Genomic DNA, 18980 nt, shown 5'->3' on the forward strand with positions numbered 1-18980 from the left:
ATAACAATATCCTGATCTCGTAATAATAACAAACCTATCTCATAATTATGAGACTAATGGGACAGGACAGGAATTGGAACGCTTTAGAACACAGCAAAAGGGAACTGCTAAAAGCTAATTTGACGTACTTCTATTTCCAAAATGTAAAACAAATATAGGCTGAGCTTAAATCACTTAATCCAGGGCAACGCTGTATCAAACCAATGAGAAAATAAAAGAGGTAACGCCACAATGCAATAAACGGTAGTGAGTCATAATTATGAAAAACAGGTCTCCGAAATGTTTTTCTTTTGTGAATGCAACGCGCTCCCGTACACGGCTGACAGACAGCGGAGTCATGCTGTGTTCACGACGCCGGTAAACTCGGGAACTTCTGAGTGGGAATTATCCGAGGTCCGAAAAACGTGCGTTCACACGATAAACGCGGAAAACAATATGGATGCGAGTAATAACATCATCAGGTCAAAAGCCAGTTATGTTAATGTAAATGAGGCTCGAGTAGGATAGTGGGCTATTATTACAAACATCTTTGCAAAAATTTCATTAATATACTAATTTAAATATATCACATATAAGAGTAAATTACATGTGAGCATCATCGTTTGCATTACTGTCCCTACCAGGACGCCATGATTGTGGTTGTTATGACATCAAATTGGGTAAATTGGGGGCCTGGTGTATTCAAGCAAAAATCTGACCTTTTCATGCGTTCAAATATTTTTTCCGAGTCGGAGCTGTAATTTCCGACTTTCCGATGTGTCATGAGTGCAGCATCAGTCTGATCTGTTCTATGGAGCCTGCTATACCCCTAGCGGCTGAAGGTGCGACTGCTGGGCTGCCGCGGTAAACCGTCCAAGCCGCTTCCTGTCGTGTTCAGACAGAGGGAGAGAGAGGGGGAAGGACGGAGAATGGCGACTGTGCAGTGCCCTAGGTGCATGGTAGAAAGGAAAGGTTTTCGGCGGGAACTCGATTCTTGGCGACACAAACTGATACACTGCGTTGGTATGATCCATGTGCAGTTTCATATTTTGTAAAAAATCAAAGGGGTTCTAAGTGATTTCTCCCGGTAGCGGAGGGATCGCTACCACGAGCTATGTTGGATTGCTAGCTAATGCTAGCTAACTGATAGCTAGCTAATAGCCTGGCACCGTAGGTGGCCAGCTTCAACGGTTTAAGTTAAGCTGGCAGGCTAATATTTACCAGCTGGCTAGCTGTTCGAGTTGGCTCCTTTTCTTTGTCCCCTTGAGCTAGCTAGCTACTCACCGGTCCTACCTCTGTCTGATCCTGTTATATGATTGAGAGGTTACATGCAGTATTAAGGCGTATCGTATAATTTGTAGCTAACTGATGGTTAACGTCGTTAGCTAGATTTGTTTGTTGACATATATGGTGGCTATGCTAATGCCGTGCTAAATTACTATGCTAACGTTATAGCTGTTTGTTACTTGGGGGAGGGGATTGGGACCGTTGCTACGTTAGGGAAGCTAATGTCAGTGCAATATGAGAAAAGCATACATCTCAGCGGTCTCGGGTAACGGTTTTCTACGTATCGTTTGCTATTTTGAACACAGTGTTTTACGCTTCAGAAGCCGGTTACGTGAGGCTAGCTCACCCGAAGTCAGCGGATATCTTTCTTGTTTATAACGTTAAGTCACAGTGACATCCAACTCAGAATATACGCAAACAAAAAGCATTGATATTAACTGATTACTATTTACGAACGATATTTATTGTTTGTTGTTCATTCAGTGACTATAAGTACTTGGTATTTAGCATTGCAGGTGTTTAGTGTCCACCTGAAGTTGATAACTCGATGTAGCTATGCACTTGTCTGTCAAAATATGTGTTGTTGCTTTCGAACTGGTCGAGTTTTTTTCGAATATAAAATGGATAGAATATACTGTACCCAGATATGAAGCACTTAAAGCATGCATATCTTGCTCATATCATTAAAGAAGGATTGTCTCTTTATTTTGTCTTGCAGGGTTTGAAAGCATCCTGGAGGGAATCTATGGCCCGATGCTGATGAGAGACCTCAATGTATTTGATGGTGGGTTTTTGTGTGTGTACATTAAAAAAAAGTTCCAAATGTATTGTGTAATTATAGACCTAATGTTTATTTATTTATTTATTTATTACAAAAAAAAAAAACATTAAACGAACAAAATCTACCATGCGTTAGTCTGCCCCTCAAAACGTTCTGATATATCCAGCCCGTCTGTAGCACACGGGCCAGAGCACATTTGTTGTTATGGTGTGACTCTTAAAAAAAAATGTGTCATAAACTCATTTATGATATGACATTTTCAACAGGGCACTGAAGTGCCACCGGTGCTTAATAATCTTATGAAATGTATGGAAGTCGCACGTAAAAAACATTCAGTTGCAGCTACTCACCTTAGCTGATACAGAGCGTCGCTTCTGGCAGTTGAAAGTATAATCGTCGCCAGAGGTAAGTCATATCAGCTGTCACTAATTAATGTTAATTGTGTCACCACCTTAACGACCGCCTTAATTAAACTTGTCGGTTTGTTTGCTCTCTACACGCTGCTGTTAGCACTGTCAAAGAAAGTTTGTGAGGGAAGAAGCCCCACTCTTAACACCACTGCACAACTGAATTGAGTGTTTCTTTAGTTCATAGAGAGCTTTCTTCCATATCATATTAGTAATTGAACGTTATAGACTATATTTTTGAACCATGACCTTGAGTAATTGTTCAACATTGTGATTACTTTTTGTATTCAAATAAATTAAATAATTTGGCTTCTTAATGCCAGCTCGTATCCCGTTATATACGAATAACACCTTGTTTGAAAAAATTTCATTGTGTCCCTAAAGTTCTTTATGCACGCCCAAATTTTTTGTAAACTTTCTTTAACTTAGGAGCACAATGGGGGGTAGTATTTATGTCCTGAATACATAATACATAAGTATTCGTGCATTTATGTTTTCGTATGAAGTTTCCTGTTTGACAGGGATGTAATGATACCCATGTTAAGTTTTGAAGTTGGACTCACAATTAGAAAATGTTAAGATATTAATATATACAGCTACTCATTTTAAAAGTCATTTGTTTAATCTTTTAATACTTTTCTTTACAATTCTAGGTAGATAATAAAAAAAATCTCTTTCCTGGAGTGAAAATAACGCAGCTCATACTGTTAGATAATATGATAGATAAATGATCCTAAGGCAGTAACACAGACACAAGGGTTAAAAAGATTATCTGGCATGCAACTACAAATCTACTTTAGATTTGAAGACACGCGTCACCACAAAACAAGTCTCCTGTCCCTCTACTATGTGCCTTGTATTTTTGTCTCTGTGACCCATTCCTGTCCTGCTAAGTCCTACAATCACATAACATCTTCATGCCACCCACTTCCTGAAAAAAGCCCCCCTTGGTAATGAAACTCACTCTTCTCTGTACAGTGTGCTTGTAGCCACCCTGATGTCCCAAGTTTAGAAATACTTCAGAATCAGAAGAACATTCACAACAAAGGAAATCTTTAAAAAACATCCGCATTATATAAAAATGCAGCTATATATTAAAATATATCAGCACACCATCAATCTTGCAATCATTTAAGATGGCAGCCTAATGTAAACTTGAAAGAACAGCCATTCAAAAGCAAGTAGAAACAGTACTAGTGTAAGGAAATGTGTCCATGGCACATGGTTCCCCTAACTGCTCCTGGTTAAAGACAATGCATTAAACAAAAGTAGTTTATTTGGAGATGCATGTGCTTATAAGGCAATGAACACAACTGACCCAAGAACCAAAGCACACAACACCCAGTCAGTTTTCTGTGAAAAATGCATCCGCTTGGACAGTCCAAAATGTTGTCATTTGTTTCTCAGTACAGATTCTACCTGTTCACTTGTTTTTTAGGCACTCAGTCAGAAAGGTTAGGGTTATGCTTAATTCAGGTACATAACAAATCGTTAAAAAAAAGAATAAATCCTTGATATTATCTCTTTGCAGCACAACTGTGGTTCCCTCACAGTGAGATTTTATAATCCAACACACCTGTCTATAAAACTTTCCAGTGTGCTTTGTATTACGTGTTGACCGCTGTAAATTGTATGGCAAAATCTTGAAACTATTCTATAGTCTTTTGTCAGTATTTGTTGTCATATCAGCATTGGACAATATGACAAAATAGATTGTAAATTGTGTGTCGTGATGACAGAGGGAGGCTACTTGATCTTTGATGTACCTTAATTTATTAATGCCTGGTTATGTGTTGTTCTTTTAGACTGTGAACCCGAAGAGATCGATGACTGGTCTCCAGAAGCAAGCTGCTCGCAGTGTTCATTCTGCAACCTTTCCCTCGACAAACTCAGTGTAAGAATGGTCAAAATAATTCAGTAATAAAGGTTAAAGTTGTCCTTTTATTTTTTGACAGGTGTAATAATTGTATTGTTTGATAGAAAGAAGATATAGAATATTACAGAATATATACTATAATCATAATAGTATAAAAAGGGAAGTAACTTTTCTTGTTTTTTTTCCTTGTAGGATCAAGTACCTGCAGCCACGTCGCCCCTCTCCTCCCCCTCTGATTACTCTCCCTGTCAGGCTCCTAGCATCTCTGAGAGCAGCCAATCAGCTCACAGGTTTCTCCAAGCTGTTTTTCATAAGAAAGGTGAGTCAGGTTTCTTTCCGCTTTGTGGAGCATGGCACAAACATGTCATCTTATGACACACAAAAACTCTCTAGTGGTTGCAGAACTGTCAGCTCTCTCCTTGTGGGCAAACAAGAATTAGCAGTAACAATAATAATCTGAATCAGTGTGTTTGAAAAACAGGACAGGTCTGCTTTGATTTGTCTGTCTTGAAGCAGTTTATCAAAGGACAATTTCTTCCAAGTTACTGATTGAAAGATTTCCTAAAGTGTAGTTGATGCAGACGTTGATGCAGACGAAAAATGATATGGTTTATTCCCATCAGTCAGTTACATAATTGTCCACAGTGATCTAATACAAAGTGTGGTTACCATTACATAAACAGTATTCTTTTGTCTACTCATTTGTCATTTGTCAGAATGTGATGGTAGAAATTGTCAAATTGCCCACTCTTATGTGGAATTACAAAAATAAGGTTTTAAAGTTAGAAAGAGGGATGTTTCCCAAGTAGACATGTTTTTACTTCCTAATGTGCTCCTGATAAGAGTTTCCTGTAATGAGGACATTTTGGAGACACGTGTTGCTTTTGCTGCCAATGTGTTTGGACAATGGATTTATTGCAAGACATCACAAATCCTTTCTGTGATGACTCAGAATTTCTTGTTGTTGAAAGAATTGCAGAAATCGTGCTTGTTATGTTGCAAGTCAAATCCTCTTATTTTAGCTTCTGTCTGTATCTGTGCCTTCTTTGTTAGATGTGCCCCTGGACTGTGATTCTAACATCCCTCTGGTTGCCCAAGAGCTGATGAAGAAAATGATACACCAGTTTGCCATGGATTATGCGTCTAAGTGTCAACTCCACACCAGTACAAATGGTGTTACAACAAGGACCTCATCACCTTTGTCAGAAACATCAGACATACCTCTGGACCTCACAGTGAGCAGAACCCAGGAGGAGAAAGAGCATGAACCTGAACCAGGTAGGGAAAGCATTAAACTCATTGTGAATTCAAAGCTAATAAATGTTTCCAGCCTCTAAAGTTTTAGGATTATAACACTGACTCGCCCTGAAGGCACCACAGCGATCTGATTCAACTCCTTAACAAAGTTAAAATAAATTTTTCCTGTGACAGATGGTGTGCTCGACCTCTCCAACAGGAACTCTGCCTGCTCAGCAACTTCATCATCATCATCAACTAATCACAAAGCCTCCGGGTAAGAGTTTTGTTATTCTTGAAGTGCCCTGTTGATAACATTCAATGGTATTTGGTCTTGTGGCATAATGCACAAGGAAGCCCTAGCATTACTATTAGTTAAAACTTCTTAATAAATACAGTTATGAATTTAGATAATCTAGGCATTTCTGTTCAAATCCACCATGACTAAAATGTTAGGTAGCATGTTAGGAAATCCCCAATAGGTATATAACATTGCCAAGGTTTGATGGTAAGCATCAATATTATGCAGTGTTATTGTCATTTTTACCAGTGCTGCTTGATTTAAGTCAACTAATTAACACCTCTGGCCTGAATGATATTCATACTCCTTTGTTTGACAGTGCTTTGGGTCAGTTCATTGTTAGTCATTATGAAGAGTTAGCTTGTGTTTGGTGTTTTGGTTCTATGGGGTTGACTCTTTTATCTCTTGAGCGGTAACGTCACAGCAATGGCACCGTATTATAACATTTGCCAACAGCTCAGGATTGTACAATGAGGAGAACATTGCAGTACCTCACAACGATTTTACCTCCTTTTTTTACTGATCCAGTTATGAGTTTGATTATTCAACCTTCAAGCATGTAGGATTCTCACTGAAGGATATCACAAAACTACAGGGGTTGTATGTGAGCGCCAAAGTAACCCCAGCCATTCACAGACTGTCCCACCTGGACGTGAAGAGGCTTTGCCACGCACAAAGAATGTGTGTGCGTGAGAGACACACAGCAGCAGTGTGTGTGAGGGCCCAGAAACAGACTGAAAACAGACAGACATGAAACATAAGAGTCGCAGTGATGTTACCAACACAAGGCATAAAGGAGTGGACCCCTCGCTCTGCACCCCCCTGTCCCCTATGCCAAAATCAAACCCCCTCCATCACCTCCATCCTGACCCTGCTGTTTGGTCCTCCCATCCCTAGGAGGCAGCGCAGGCAGAAGGAGGAGTACATTGAAAGGAGCTGGGAGCTGTCTGAGGGGTTGCTGTCCAAGGCCTTGAAGGATATACGTTCAGGAAGGTTGCAGGAACAGCGGGCTGCATTGCTTTATGGAATACCTGTTCACACCCTGAGGCAAGGCCTGGAAGGCTGGGCCGAGGGAAGGCATGGGATGCCGCCCCAGCTTGCACCAGGGAGCAGAGATTTCAGGGATGAAGTGACATCTTACAATGTGATGTCATCAATGCTGGGTGGTGAAGCCCGTCTTGTTCTGCAGAAAGTGGCAGCGTGGGCGGAGCGGGCAGAAATCGGAGGGGCTGCAGAGGAGAATGGAGACTTCAGTTTCCCTTCATCCTCTCTTACTTTTTATCAGCCACGTAGTCTACAGAAATCGCTCCCCCATGCATTTCCACAACTCAGGGATGCTCTCCAGCCACCATCAAGCCCCACTCCAAGTCTGGAGCCTCCCACGCCCCTGCGTATTCCTCAGGTCCGTTCCGTGTCTGATCATAACAGGTCGATCCCAGCTGAGAATTGCAGTGTGGCTGAAAACCTACACCAACGTACCTCATCAACAGAGGGTACTGCCAGTTCATCGACAGCTGCTGCCAGACCTTCATCTCTCTTCAAACTCAGACCTCCTTTCTTAGCTCACGGCTGTCCAGGCAGTGCCAACCAGTCACCTCATCGCCTGGGACCACGCGGGTCCTCGCTGGATGATTCAGAGGAGGGGGCAGGTAGCCGGGATAAAGACAAACAACCGAGGAAGAAACGTGGGCGATACCGCCAGTATGACCATGAACTGTTGGAGGAAGCCATCACTATGGTGATGGCAGGTCGCATGAGCGTTTCTAAGGCCCAGGGGGTTTATGGGGTGCCCCATAGCACACTGGAATATAAAGTCAAGGAGCGTACTGGAACACTGAAGAACCCACCCAAGAAGAAATCTGCCAACCTTTGTTCATCCAATTCCAACTCGTCTGGTTCTGGTGCCATGACCGGTTCAACAAACTCAGGGAATCTTGCCTCAGCTGCTGACACAAAGAGGTTCTAGACCACAAAACGCCTCCAGAACTCCTCAACACTTGAACTCATCACCTCTTACAAGACACACGTTTTCTGAAGATACTTGTTAAAACACAACACATGCCTTTACAAAATATATGGATATTAATATTCAGGTCTTTTGACAATGTGTCTGTAATGTGATAGTCATACTTTTAGCTGTATTTCTCCAGCTTAGTCCTGGGCTTTCATTAAAGCAGCTATGAGGTGAGGCATTTTTCAAGAGGCAGTGGTGCTCATTGCAGCTTTTGTTCACAGGAGCTGCTAAACTCAACAAACTCCTCGTAGCTTCAGTATTTTCACAATAGCTAAAAGATCTTACAGGAAATAGCTTGGATTATATAATCTGTTTACTGTTATTAACTAATGCCATGAAAAGACCAAAACTAAAAATGAAGTTTATCCTATTAGCAGGTATTGTCTGTGGGTATATTGAAATTCTCAACAGCAAAATTTTTTTTGTTAAAGAAGCATAACTTTGACTTTCATCAGGCATGACTGAAACTTTACTAGATTTTGTTTGTAGGAGTTCACTACTTTTTCAATTGATCTCATTCTTTAATCTAATGCAAATCTTACAGGTGTGTAATAGATCATTTTTATATATTACAGTTTTTGGATGACAGTGGACTTGTATGGGATGGAGGTATGAACTAAATCAGTGTGGCTAAAAAGACCATACTTGTAAATAGAGCTGAAACAATAATTCAACTGAAAAAAATAATAATCACAATTAATCATTCATGTCATTTTCAAGCAAAAATGCAAAATGTACTTTCACCTATGTGATGCTGAACTCAGTATCTTTAGATTTTGTTCTGTCATTCAGATAACACTAGCGCTTTGAAGCCATAACTTTTCATCTCCAGGATATTACACTATGCATTTTTCACCATGTTCAGACGTTTTATAGACCAAATGATTCGGTTAATCCAGAGAGTACCTGATTATGAAAATAATAGTTGCAGACCTACAAGTAAGGATAAACCAGTTGTTGGTTTTGGTCTCATCAGGGGATTTGTTGATAATAACAGGATAAAATGACACCGGCATTATCCTTAAGATCTCCAGGAAGTTCTTTACTTTGTTTCCATGTTCATATGATTTGGTTTTTCTTCAAGGAGAAAAACTGATGTTGATTGTTGTACACCAGATTGCCCAGGACCAAGTATGAGAAATACAGGTGTGGCCCTCTTAAAGCTAAGAAATAAAGTGTGACTCTCATATTTGCTAGCTGTTAGGTTATTAGGTTATTCAGGTTTGATTCAATTCTTAAAGCTCCTTGTTAATGGAGCGATGATGATTGTCATTTGCAGCTTTCTATCTCTCCCTGGGTATCTTACCTGGGCTACGGAAGTGACTTAGAGCCATTGTAACAGATTAAAAACTCATTACTATTGTTAGAGACCTTTACAAACAGGGAGATTGTACAGTATAAACTGCTGTGGTGGCTACATCTTCATTATGAGTTTCTGTTGAAGAGATTAGCTTGTGAAAGCCATTTTCTTGTCCACACAGTTGTCTGCTCTATTTGTGCAAGCTAGTCTGAACATTGTATCGAGTGTAGTTGGAATGCAAATGTGCAGCATGTTTTTAAATTTGCACTGATAAGCTTGGGAAATGTATGTTATTGTGTATGTGTACTGTTTGTGAAATATGTTGTTTTATTATCACAGATATTTACTAATTCTGCTACTGTAGCTGTATTACTGTAAACCTCATACATGACTGCTGCTTGAAACTTAACTTTATGGGACCGTTTCCCAGGCACAAAGAAGCGTAGCTACAACAAAAGCCCTAATTTCAACAAATGCGATTCCAAGGTGACATGCATTGTAATAGTGAATCGATAGGGTTAAATGTTATTGATGGTTGATTTTGTAGACTACTGGAGGTTGGTGAAAAGCTGGCAGTGTGTCAATGACTTGATTCAGAGCAAGGCTCACAAGCTTCTTTGTCTTTGTTTGAGGATATGCTAAATGTTGCTCCTACACTCATGTCTGCCTCTGAGATGGTCCATTAACAGTGCTACTACCAAAGCAGCAGTTCAGGGTTACCCACACAAAGCTGCTTCAGTTTGTTTTGTTGTGATGTCAGCCTGCCTCTGTCTGTCTGTCTGTCTCCCTCCCTCTCTCCCTCTCTTTCTCTTTTTCTAACCTCGTTGCCACATATACCTCTGAACTTTATCTGCCTATAGCCCAGTGTCAGGTTTCACATCAAAGCCTCTGTGTTATGATACTGAATATGCTGGGGTATGAGCTCTTATTAGCTTAGGGACGCTTATGAGCTCTTTGTCTCTCAAGGAAAAACACCCAAGTGTAAATGTATTGCCATCAACAACACTTAAACTTCAAGAAAATTATTATATAGTGAGTCAGCCATTTGGTGGTGTATGAAATAATTTAAAAAAAAAATGTTTTAAAATGGTTTAAATTCTGCCCTGTGGCATTTACAGGAGATCTGCCATGTTCTTAGCTAAGTATTTATCCTGTTGTTTTCTATGTGTTATTTGTAATATTAAAGCTAATTGTAATGCAGTTTTATTTTTTAAAGCTTTTTTTGTCAGATTGCTTGGCATTTCAACCTTTCTAACTCTGGCAATTATACAAATACTGATGTCTACGCTACTGAATGTCTCTGCTTGTAAAAGTACACAGTGCCTGTGTCTGGGGCACCAGCATAGCAGCATGATGTCTTTACTCTGGGAATTATCTGCTATTTATGTCCAAGGGCCAGTTTAAAAACAAGCTTAAACACCTCTTGAGAAATAGAAAACATAATTATTTCATTGCGTAAGTTAAATTGTTGTATATTCTGGGAACACACCTGGGCTTGTTTTCAAATTGAGCTTGGGGCATTTTTTTTTTCTCTCAGACTGAGCTGCTGGCAAATCTTTCAAACAACTTAACATAAATCTGCTATTTATGCATCAATCAATTATTGCACTATGATTTATAAGAAGCATTTTTATTGTAGAAACCTGTTTTGTGTTGTTGCTACATACTTATTTATTGATTGTGCTTCAGAACTGTGATTTTACTAGTTTGATTGTTGTAGTTCTTGATTTGTAATGCGGCACTTTGATGCAATGTGAAATGTGTATTGCTACAACTGCATGAACGCTTTTAAATGTTAGCTGATATAATTTATTTTGTCCTGAAATGACACCCCTGCATATTGTGGTTGTTTGGTGCTTATGTTAAGAATTATTTAAGTGATTTTAAAAAAAAAAAAAAAAAAAAAAAAATGATGTGGTCATCATAACAAATTCAACAGTAACACTACAAAATGTAACTCTTTTACTGGACACATACGGTACTTAAATAGCTGGAAACACTATCCAATATGAATTACTTCCAAAAATTTTAATGTTATTAAAATCATTGACTTTTACAGTGAAATGTATAACTTACAAGACCTGATATAACTGTTAGTTGATTTGAACATTAGAGGGTTTTTTGAGCTGTCAATTTGTTGGTGAAAGTGCTGTTGAAAAGAACATTTTGGTTTGAGCGTTTCTACAATCATTCCTTCTGCTTTTAGCAGAATGTTATCATTTGCCTTCAGCAACTCATCAATAAAACAGTTCTCCAATCAGTTACATGTCATCATTTTACTAATGTAATGATTTATTTCAGGGTCTTGCAGCTTATTAATAGTTTGCTAGGACATTTGATCTTCCATGCTGATTTGACACAACCTAACAATGACAATCCTGGAAAATGGTTCTATTTCAGAGCACAGTTGTTTATCACTAGAATGGTTTGCTTTAACAGTTGGTGTCATTTCTTCAGCAGACAGTAGCTGTCATGTCTGAATATTCTCATGTGGTTAGTTTTTATCTTAGTACACAGTAATGATATTCTGATGATGCTAGTAAATGCAAACAAAGTGAGCTGCAGTTGGCATATGCTGCAGGCTACAAACAACTTTTCAGAAATAGCAATAAAAAATGTAAAAATCTGGGATGAGGCAGGATTGTTATGTTTGCCGCATTAAGCAGACCCCATTATTACAGAATATTCACACATTGATGAAGTGGAAATCAAACACCAGTATGAAGGAATTAACACAATCTAAAGTGTATTGTAGTTTTCTTTAAAACATGCTCAGATTTGGTTGTTACTGTGTCAGTACTTATTTGTTTCTCATTTGACAATGGCTCATCTATGAATAAAACCTCCTAACTCTAATCTTTGCATTTTTGCCTCTAGCTCCCTACTGCCACCATTTACAGAAGAACTGGGAGACCAGGGACAGCGGGGAAATAAGTGTCGTCAGAGCTCTGTGTTGGATGCTATTCTCAGCTCACTCTGCCCAGCACACCGTTCCTTACTCTACCAGATCCTGAAGCTGGCACACCAAGAAAAATTGCTGTGTTTGCTTAATCACAAACCTGCAGGTCAAACTGAATCTTACTGCTGTCCCTGTGGTGTAAACCCACAGGATAATGCTACCCCTCATGCAGTTACACTTAGTGAATGTAAAGCCCATAACAGCAGCTCATACCACCATTTAATGGATTGTGATCATCAAGGTCATGGCAGCAAAATGTTCCATCCAGGAGACTCCAAGTTGAACTGTAGCACCCATCTCTGCCCTTTAAAAGACTGTAAAAGTGAAGATTCTCGGGGTTCAAGCTACTGCTGTCTGCAGAGGTGCAGGATGGAAACCTACACTGTTCTGTGCCCCAAGAGGCTGCACTGTGCTTCCTGCCAAAGCCTGGCTTTAGGTCGTATCAACAACATGGTGTGTTCATTTGCATCCTCTCCTTCATTATCCAAATCCCCGTCACTGTGCACTCCCCCCTCTAGTTTATGCCCGTCGTCATCGATCTGCTGTAACCAACATACCCCCCACTCTTGTCCCTGTTACTCAAACCATACCTGTCTGATTCAGGTCAGGAACAAAATAAAAAGAGGGGTTGAAGAAGGAGATCCTCCTTGTCCTGTCCTGAAGAGAGAGCAGAGCCCCTCTCCTCCCCCTCTTTCCCCTATCCCCTCAGACATTAGTAAGAAAACTGATGAAAAGCCACCCTCTCTCCTTCACCATAGACAAGAGGAGGAAACTGACCTAATTGTAAAAAATGGTCTTTTGGATGCAAGCCACTATGACACAGACATGGAAACAGCAACAGAAGAGGAGCTACAGTGTAGGAACCCAAGAAGTAGTCAGGCTGAGCAGAACCCAAGTGGGACTTTGCTGCAGGACGTTGTGAATCGCTTCAGTGAGAAACTGGAGACAATCAAACCTTTAGAGAAGGATCCACCTCCGGTTTCCATGGCCATGAATGTTTCTGAAAAGGAGCAGCTGCAGTCTCCCTCAACCAGTCAGAACCCGCAGTTTCATGCCGATGCCCATCTGACTGAAATCATCACCAAAGTGCTTCACAAAGGCAATGGTAGTGACTACAATCTGAGTGAGCTGTTCAATCGCCATGATAGCAAAGAGCCCAAGTCACCTAATACCCGCGCTCGACGGCGCCAGGAAGTCCTTGCTGCTATAGCAACACCTGCTGATGACTCCTCAACCAGAAGGCATACGTTACAAATAAAACGGGAGTTTGCCATGCTTGACCAGTCCTGCAGTAGGAGAAAGGTGTCACCAGCAAAAAGGGCAAGATTGATAGATGGAAATGTTACTGTAACTACATCATGTACTTCATCAGATTCAATCCTAGTTAAAGGGGAGTCTAAAAGAGAAATGGAAGAAGGTATAAAACCTGTAGAGAATCATAAAGTTGGGCAGGGACCCCTGAACATGCTCTCTGCAGAAAGGGACAGAGATGAAGTAAAAGATGAGATACAAACAGTTATAGTAACAGAAGATGTTCAGATCCTTAAAACAGAGGAGAAAGAGAGGGAAATATCCCATGAAGAAAAAGATCTTTCTCTCTCAAGCACTGAAATACCCACCCCTGAGCTGCAGAGCAGGTATGGCAGACACAGCTCAAAAGGTCATAGTTCACAAACGCAGGTAATGACTGCAACCTCTGCAAAAAAGCGTGGCAGGCCCTGTAAAGAAGATAATGTAAGCAGTGGAAGTGATAAGAACTATGAAGAAGCCCAATCTGGTCAAAGCTCTGACAGTGACAATAGACCAGGTAAAGGGAAAGGTTGTCATAGACCCAATAGAGAGAAGCAGAAATATCTATCAAACCACTCCAAGGACACAAGGAGATCCAGGAGAAGCATAGTCCCTCCACAGCGGTTCTCCTCCTATGTCACAGAGCCCAGGAAGATGTTCTTTGTTGCATGTTTCTCTGATAGCATCTTTAATCAGAGAGCACAAAAGGACAAGGATTTGACATCTAGCACCTTGGATGCCTTATCCAAAGATCCAGATGCTAAGGACATCCAGCTTGAATCAAGAAATGAATCCCCTCTGTCCTCACCTGAGTTCACAGGGAAGCTTGCCTTTGAACATTCACAGAGAGAACAATGTGGACCATCTTACACAGAGTCAAAAACTGTGGCTGCCAAAGAGAAGATTCCTGCAAAACACAGCTCAGACATTAGGACAGATGACAGTGACTGTGCGGCCAAGTTTTTTGGAAGGCTACGACCATCTCCAAAAAGACTTCAGGTCTCAAACGCAGCTTCAAGAATGCCCAAAAACTCATCAAATAGGAATGTCACCAATAAGTCTGCTGTCCATGTTGAGAAGCCTCCCAATTCAGAAGTCCAGTACACTAGTCCAATTAAGCTAATGTTTGTATCACCAGTAATGGATAAGGAAGGAGTTAGATACAGCCTCAAATCAGCAGGCTCTGGTTCTAGCACACAGGCAGAAGAACCGTTTGACCCATGTGAAGTGTCTTCATGGTCAGGGACACCTGAGAAACATAAAAGCCAGAGCATTCAGTCTACTACTTCAAAAGTAAAGTCTATTTCTTCACTGAAGTCTGCTACCTCACCTGCAAGATCTGCTTGTTCACCAACAAAGTCAGCTTCTTCACCAGCCAAGTCTGCATCCTCAACACCCAAGTCAGCTTATTCACCAGGCAAGTCCACTTCTTCACCAGGCAAGTCAGCTTCTTCACCAGGCAAGTCAGCTTCTTCACCAGGCAAGTCAGCTTCTTTGCCAAGCAAGTCTGCCTCCTCCACACCCAGGTCAGCTTCTTCGCCAGGCAAGTCTGCATCTCCATTATCCAAGTGTGCCTCTTCACCCAAGTCAGCTTCGTCATCACCTAAAATAGGTTCCAGAAGATCAGGCGAAGGTACTCCAACTAAGCGTGGCACTGGAACTGAGAGCCAGAGGTCACCATGTGACTTATCTTTTCATGAATCCACTCCTCCAAAAAGGCGTCCAGGCCGCCCAAAGAAGATGGGACCACAGCAGGAGCAAAAAGTTAAGAGGCCAATTGGTCGACCACGCAAGCAGAAGGTTGTGGATTCAGAAGTTGGGGTAAAAACAGTAAGTGGAAAAGCTGTTTTACCATCTGACACTGAAAAGAATGTAAACAAGAACCTCAAAATAACAGTCATGTATGGCCGTTCGAGGAGAAACAAACGAATGGTGTCTGAGGGCTTTGACCAGCTACAAACAGAATTACAGGATGCTTGGCAAGCAGTGGGCCTTAAAAGCGACTTGGGCATTTTAATGCACAACTCTAAGACCAGCTCAGGTAGTATCGAAACTACCTCAACAGAATTGTCAGAGGAGTTCAGTTTTGTCAGCCCTGTGAAAGAGTCTGCCCCTCAATCTAGCAGTAACATCAAATGTCAAAAGCGGGATGATTCTGCACCGTCAAGGAAACCAGGTAGACCTGCAAAAGTTAAAATCTCTGGAATCTCAGTCACAGTAACCACAGTGTCTCCTCGTCAACGCAAAATTCAGATTAACAAGGATACTCTGCAGTCACCAGAAACACTAATTCATAAGCAAGTACATCTGCCAGAATTCAAATCTGCCAAAGAACCCTGGACAATCAGTCATCAGTCAACAAAGAAAAGCAGTCAAACTGAGAAAGGAATAGAAACCAAGAATGAAGTTAAAGACAAACTCACAAGTCAGGCTGTAGCAGTGCGTCACTCAATGAGAGTGAGAAAGCCCTCAATCCACTTTCTGCACGCTGTTGCCACCTCCACCTCTAGGTCATACAGCCACAGTAACGCTCTGCTACGGCGCTCTAAGCAACTTCTGCTGAACAAGGCCAACAATGAAAGGAGAAAGGAGGAGCAACAGAGTAGTGTAGAAACTTCTGGGGAAAAAAGACAGGTCTTTGGACAAGACAAGAGAAAGAACATCTCTCATGACCTGAGCAAAGTGGCAGGAGTATCTGTAGACTCCATATTTACCCAAAAAGAGACACTAAGATGGTGGGCAGCATCTGCTGAGGAAAAGACAATGAACCAGGAGCTTGCCAGGCGAATTCGACTCATCTCCGACACCTGGGTCTCTGACACTGTGGAGAACCAAGAAAAAGAAATTGCCTTTAATTCTAGATTAAGCACTAAAGGAAACTATTCATTTACCAGGAAATCAAAACATTCCTCAGTGGTTCGAACACTGTTTGATTGCCCCCCTAACAAACCAAGGTCTTGTAGCATGCAGCAGCTCTGCTCCTGGTTTATGCAGACCACGGAGACACAGTCTCTGGCTATTGTCAAGAAGGCAAGTTCCCGTAATCCTTACGAACTTAGGCACTTCCCTCGTTCTGCCAATAAAAAAAGTGTTTGCCACAGTCCTCAGGCAGAGCGACTCCGCAAACATATCAAGAAGTTTGCCAAAACTGTGCCAAAAAGTCCTTTGCAACATCAACAGGCTCAAAGAAGATTGAAGAGGAAGAATAAGGCACCTCTACCAACACATAATATTAGGCGACAACTTTTCACCCCCAGGTTTGCAACAGGCCAGCTGAATCAAGGAGTCCAATGGCGGCGAAGCAGAGCATTTAGAAGATACCAGGCCACTCTATTTAGAGCAAGGACAAGGTTCTTAACCCGGAAAGAAAGGGAGAGGTGGCAACAGAGACAGAGGAATAAGAAAAACATAAAAGTAACTACAAGTTCTTCAAATGGACATGCAACTGGACTACAACCAAAACGAAAAGCATTACTTAGATCAGCAAAAGATCAGTTATCTGACTGTTTGGAGAACAGTTCTGCCACCAGTTCTGTTGACCAAACTCAGGAGCCTGTGGATGTACCCAAAGAGCAGAACCTCTGCTCGAAAGCCTGGAGTCCTGAGACACTGAAGGAATGCCGGGTGTTTCTGAGGAAGATCAACTCTCCAGACAATGAATCGACTGAGGAAGAGTGGGACTCCTGTACTGTGACACTGGATGATGGGTCACCCTCTGCATACCTATATGCAGGAAGGGAGAGAGAACTGGTAGGAGTTGTTAAAGCTGTGAAAACTGAAAGAAAAAGGAGCATGAATAGGAGGTCTACCTCCAGAGAGCTGGCAGGTTCTGCACCTAAATCAGTCCAGGAGCAGGATGAGATGCCAGTGGGGAGGCAGAAAGGCAAATACAAAAGTCCTGGGGTTGTGTCTACTGAACCACCACAACCACCACCAGCGAAAATGTTGAGACAATCGCGAATGAGGGGCCTGACCGGGCCGAGATGGTGTGACTTTGTGTTTGGTAACTATCTTGCTTCTTTATTGAATATCACTAAAGACATAGACGTTTATTAAGCTTCAGTTTAAAATCACGACAAAGTCAACTTTTACTCTCTTTCTTTTCTGACAGAGAACTAAATGAAGCATGAAGCCTCCTCCTTCCTGGGAAAGGGACTGTGGTTTAACGTGGTGCCTTTGGACATTGAGCTGACCACGTGGACTGACCATCCCACTATGGTTCAGTCTTACACTCAGCAATTATGTAGCAGTCTAACTTAACAAAAGCTTGATGTTGCACTATTTTTATCCATGGATATGTATGTACAGAATGTTTGATTTTTTTTTTTTTTTTTGTCAACTTGCCTTTGTCTTTCTGAACGTGTTTAGTACATCAATCATTACAGAGTTTTTATGGGATAAGTGCTTATACAGTGAGCCCTGTCAGAGTGGCTGTATTGGAAGGAAAGACTTGACTGCATAAAGACAGTGCTGCCACCCCCCTAATTTAATGATTTGTTTTGTATTCAAGGTTTAAAAAAACTTGTATTGAAATTTAATGACATTCACTAGAGCTGAGCATTGTTTGCTATAGTCACTGTTGTTGTATTGCAAGCCAGTAGCCAAAAAAATGCTTTGAATGAAGGAATCTTTTTTTTTTTTTTTACCCTTTCCAAAATATGTGTAAGGGTCCTCTAAAATTCCGTACTTAACTAATTGGCCATCAATCTGTACTAAAACCAAATATTTTATGCATTATTTCTTTTAAAATGTTTGCAATTCTCAGCACCAAACCACAATTACCACAATCGTAAGTGTTCTAAATGACTACATATCCAGCCCCAACAAGCCACAAAACCCAGTGGTATATGTGAAGTGATGAAGAAAGTGGCATTATGCAGTTGTAGAAAGTATATTCTGATTCATTTTTTGGTTTGTGGGATCTGACTTGTTTTAACTCATCTATCGTTATGTTATTGTCTTGTTTTCACCCAAAGCATATACTGTATGTCGTCAGTGTCAGATCTACTTCTTGCACTATTCCATCTGAGATTATTAATCCCACTACAGATTCCTCCCCCATATTTTGCACATCCCATGTCCCACTACCATCCCCTACTGTAAAACTAGAGAATCTATTTGGTGCAATACAAACCCAGATGATTTATCAGTATGTAGTAATTATTTTATTGCTGACAGACGAATGGATGTACACAAGTACCAATGGCCTGGGATGTTACTTCAGTTGTTTCCATAGCCATGTAATGTGAGCTTAAAGGATATTGCTATACAAACTTTTTTTTCCCACCTGCTTTGTGCTCAATTAAGCAGAAAAATAACAGATTTTTACATGTTATAATAGCATTAAATTGTTTTTATCATAAACATACTAGCATTATTTACTGTTTAAATGCAGGTGGGAGATGTGTTGCTGTTAAGGTTTCCCTAGAGTTCCTGTTGTGTTTCTCAAGTTGCAGCAAGAGACGCCTACCTCCACTGGGGCTCAGCTAGGCCTACTGCTCTTTTGCTTATCAACCGTGTGATAGACAAGGCCAGAGTTGATTGGTAAAC

The 18980-nt window shown here is 40.9% G+C and overlaps 2 protein-coding genes across 3 annotated transcripts; both read left to right on the plus strand.

The window, feature by feature from the left end:
- Positions 1–863: 863 nt before the first annotated feature.
- lcorl (ligand dependent nuclear receptor corepressor like) lies at positions 864–11441 on the plus strand. Of its 2 annotated transcripts, none has more exons than XM_022758575.1 (7): positions 864–1002; positions 1985–2050; positions 4260–4348; positions 4523–4649; positions 5384–5608; positions 5762–5843; positions 6765–11441. In XM_022758575.1, the coding sequence occupies exons 1-7, from the start codon at positions 909–911 to the stop codon at positions 7831–7833; spliced, it is 1752 nt and encodes a 583-aa protein (XP_022614296.1). In that variant the 5' UTR covers positions 864–908; the 3' UTR covers positions 7834–11441. The 2 variants fall into 2 exon arrangements, with proteins under 2 accessions (XP_022614296.1, XP_022614297.1); XM_022758576.1 differs by having other exon boundaries at positions 5429–5608.
- Positions 11442–15903: 4462 nt separating this feature from the next.
- LOC111231469 (putative uncharacterized protein ENSP00000382790 homolog) lies at positions 15904–17758 on the plus strand. Its single transcript, XM_022758571.1, has 2 exons — positions 15904–17433; positions 17542–17758. The coding sequence occupies exons 1-2, from the start codon at positions 16194–16196 to the stop codon at positions 17547–17549; spliced, it is 1248 nt and encodes a 415-aa protein (XP_022614292.1). The 5' UTR covers positions 15904–16193; the 3' UTR covers positions 17550–17758.
- The last annotated feature ends 1222 nt before the right edge of the window (positions 17759–18980 follow it).

The sequence above is a fragment of the Seriola dumerili genome, unplaced genomic scaffold (genome assembly GCF_002260705.1).
Source record: "Seriola dumerili isolate Sdu_G_001 unplaced genomic scaffold, Sdu_1.0 BDQW01000301.1, whole genome shotgun sequence".
NCBI classification, from domain to species: domain Eukaryota; kingdom Metazoa; phylum Chordata; class Actinopteri; order Carangiformes; family Carangidae; genus Seriola; species Seriola dumerili.

Bases quoted from the DNA above. Each gene is read 5' to 3' on its own strand.
- lcorl (XM_022758575.1), top strand. From the start codon at position 909: ATGGCGACTGTGCAGTGCCCTAGGTGCATGGTAGAAAGGAAAGGTTTT. The intron at 4,349-4,522 runs GTAAGAATGGTC...TTTTCCTTGTAG, and splicing joins TTTCCCTCGACAAACTCAGT to GATCAAGTACCTGCAGCCAC. The intron at 5,844-6,764 runs GTAAGAGTTTTG...TCCCATCCCTAG, and splicing joins ACTAATCACAAAGCCTCCGG to GAGGCAGCGCAGGCAGAAGG.
- LOC111231469 (XM_022758571.1), top strand. From the start codon at position 16,194: ATGAACCAGGAGCTTGCCAGGCGAATTCGACTCATCTCCGACACCTGG.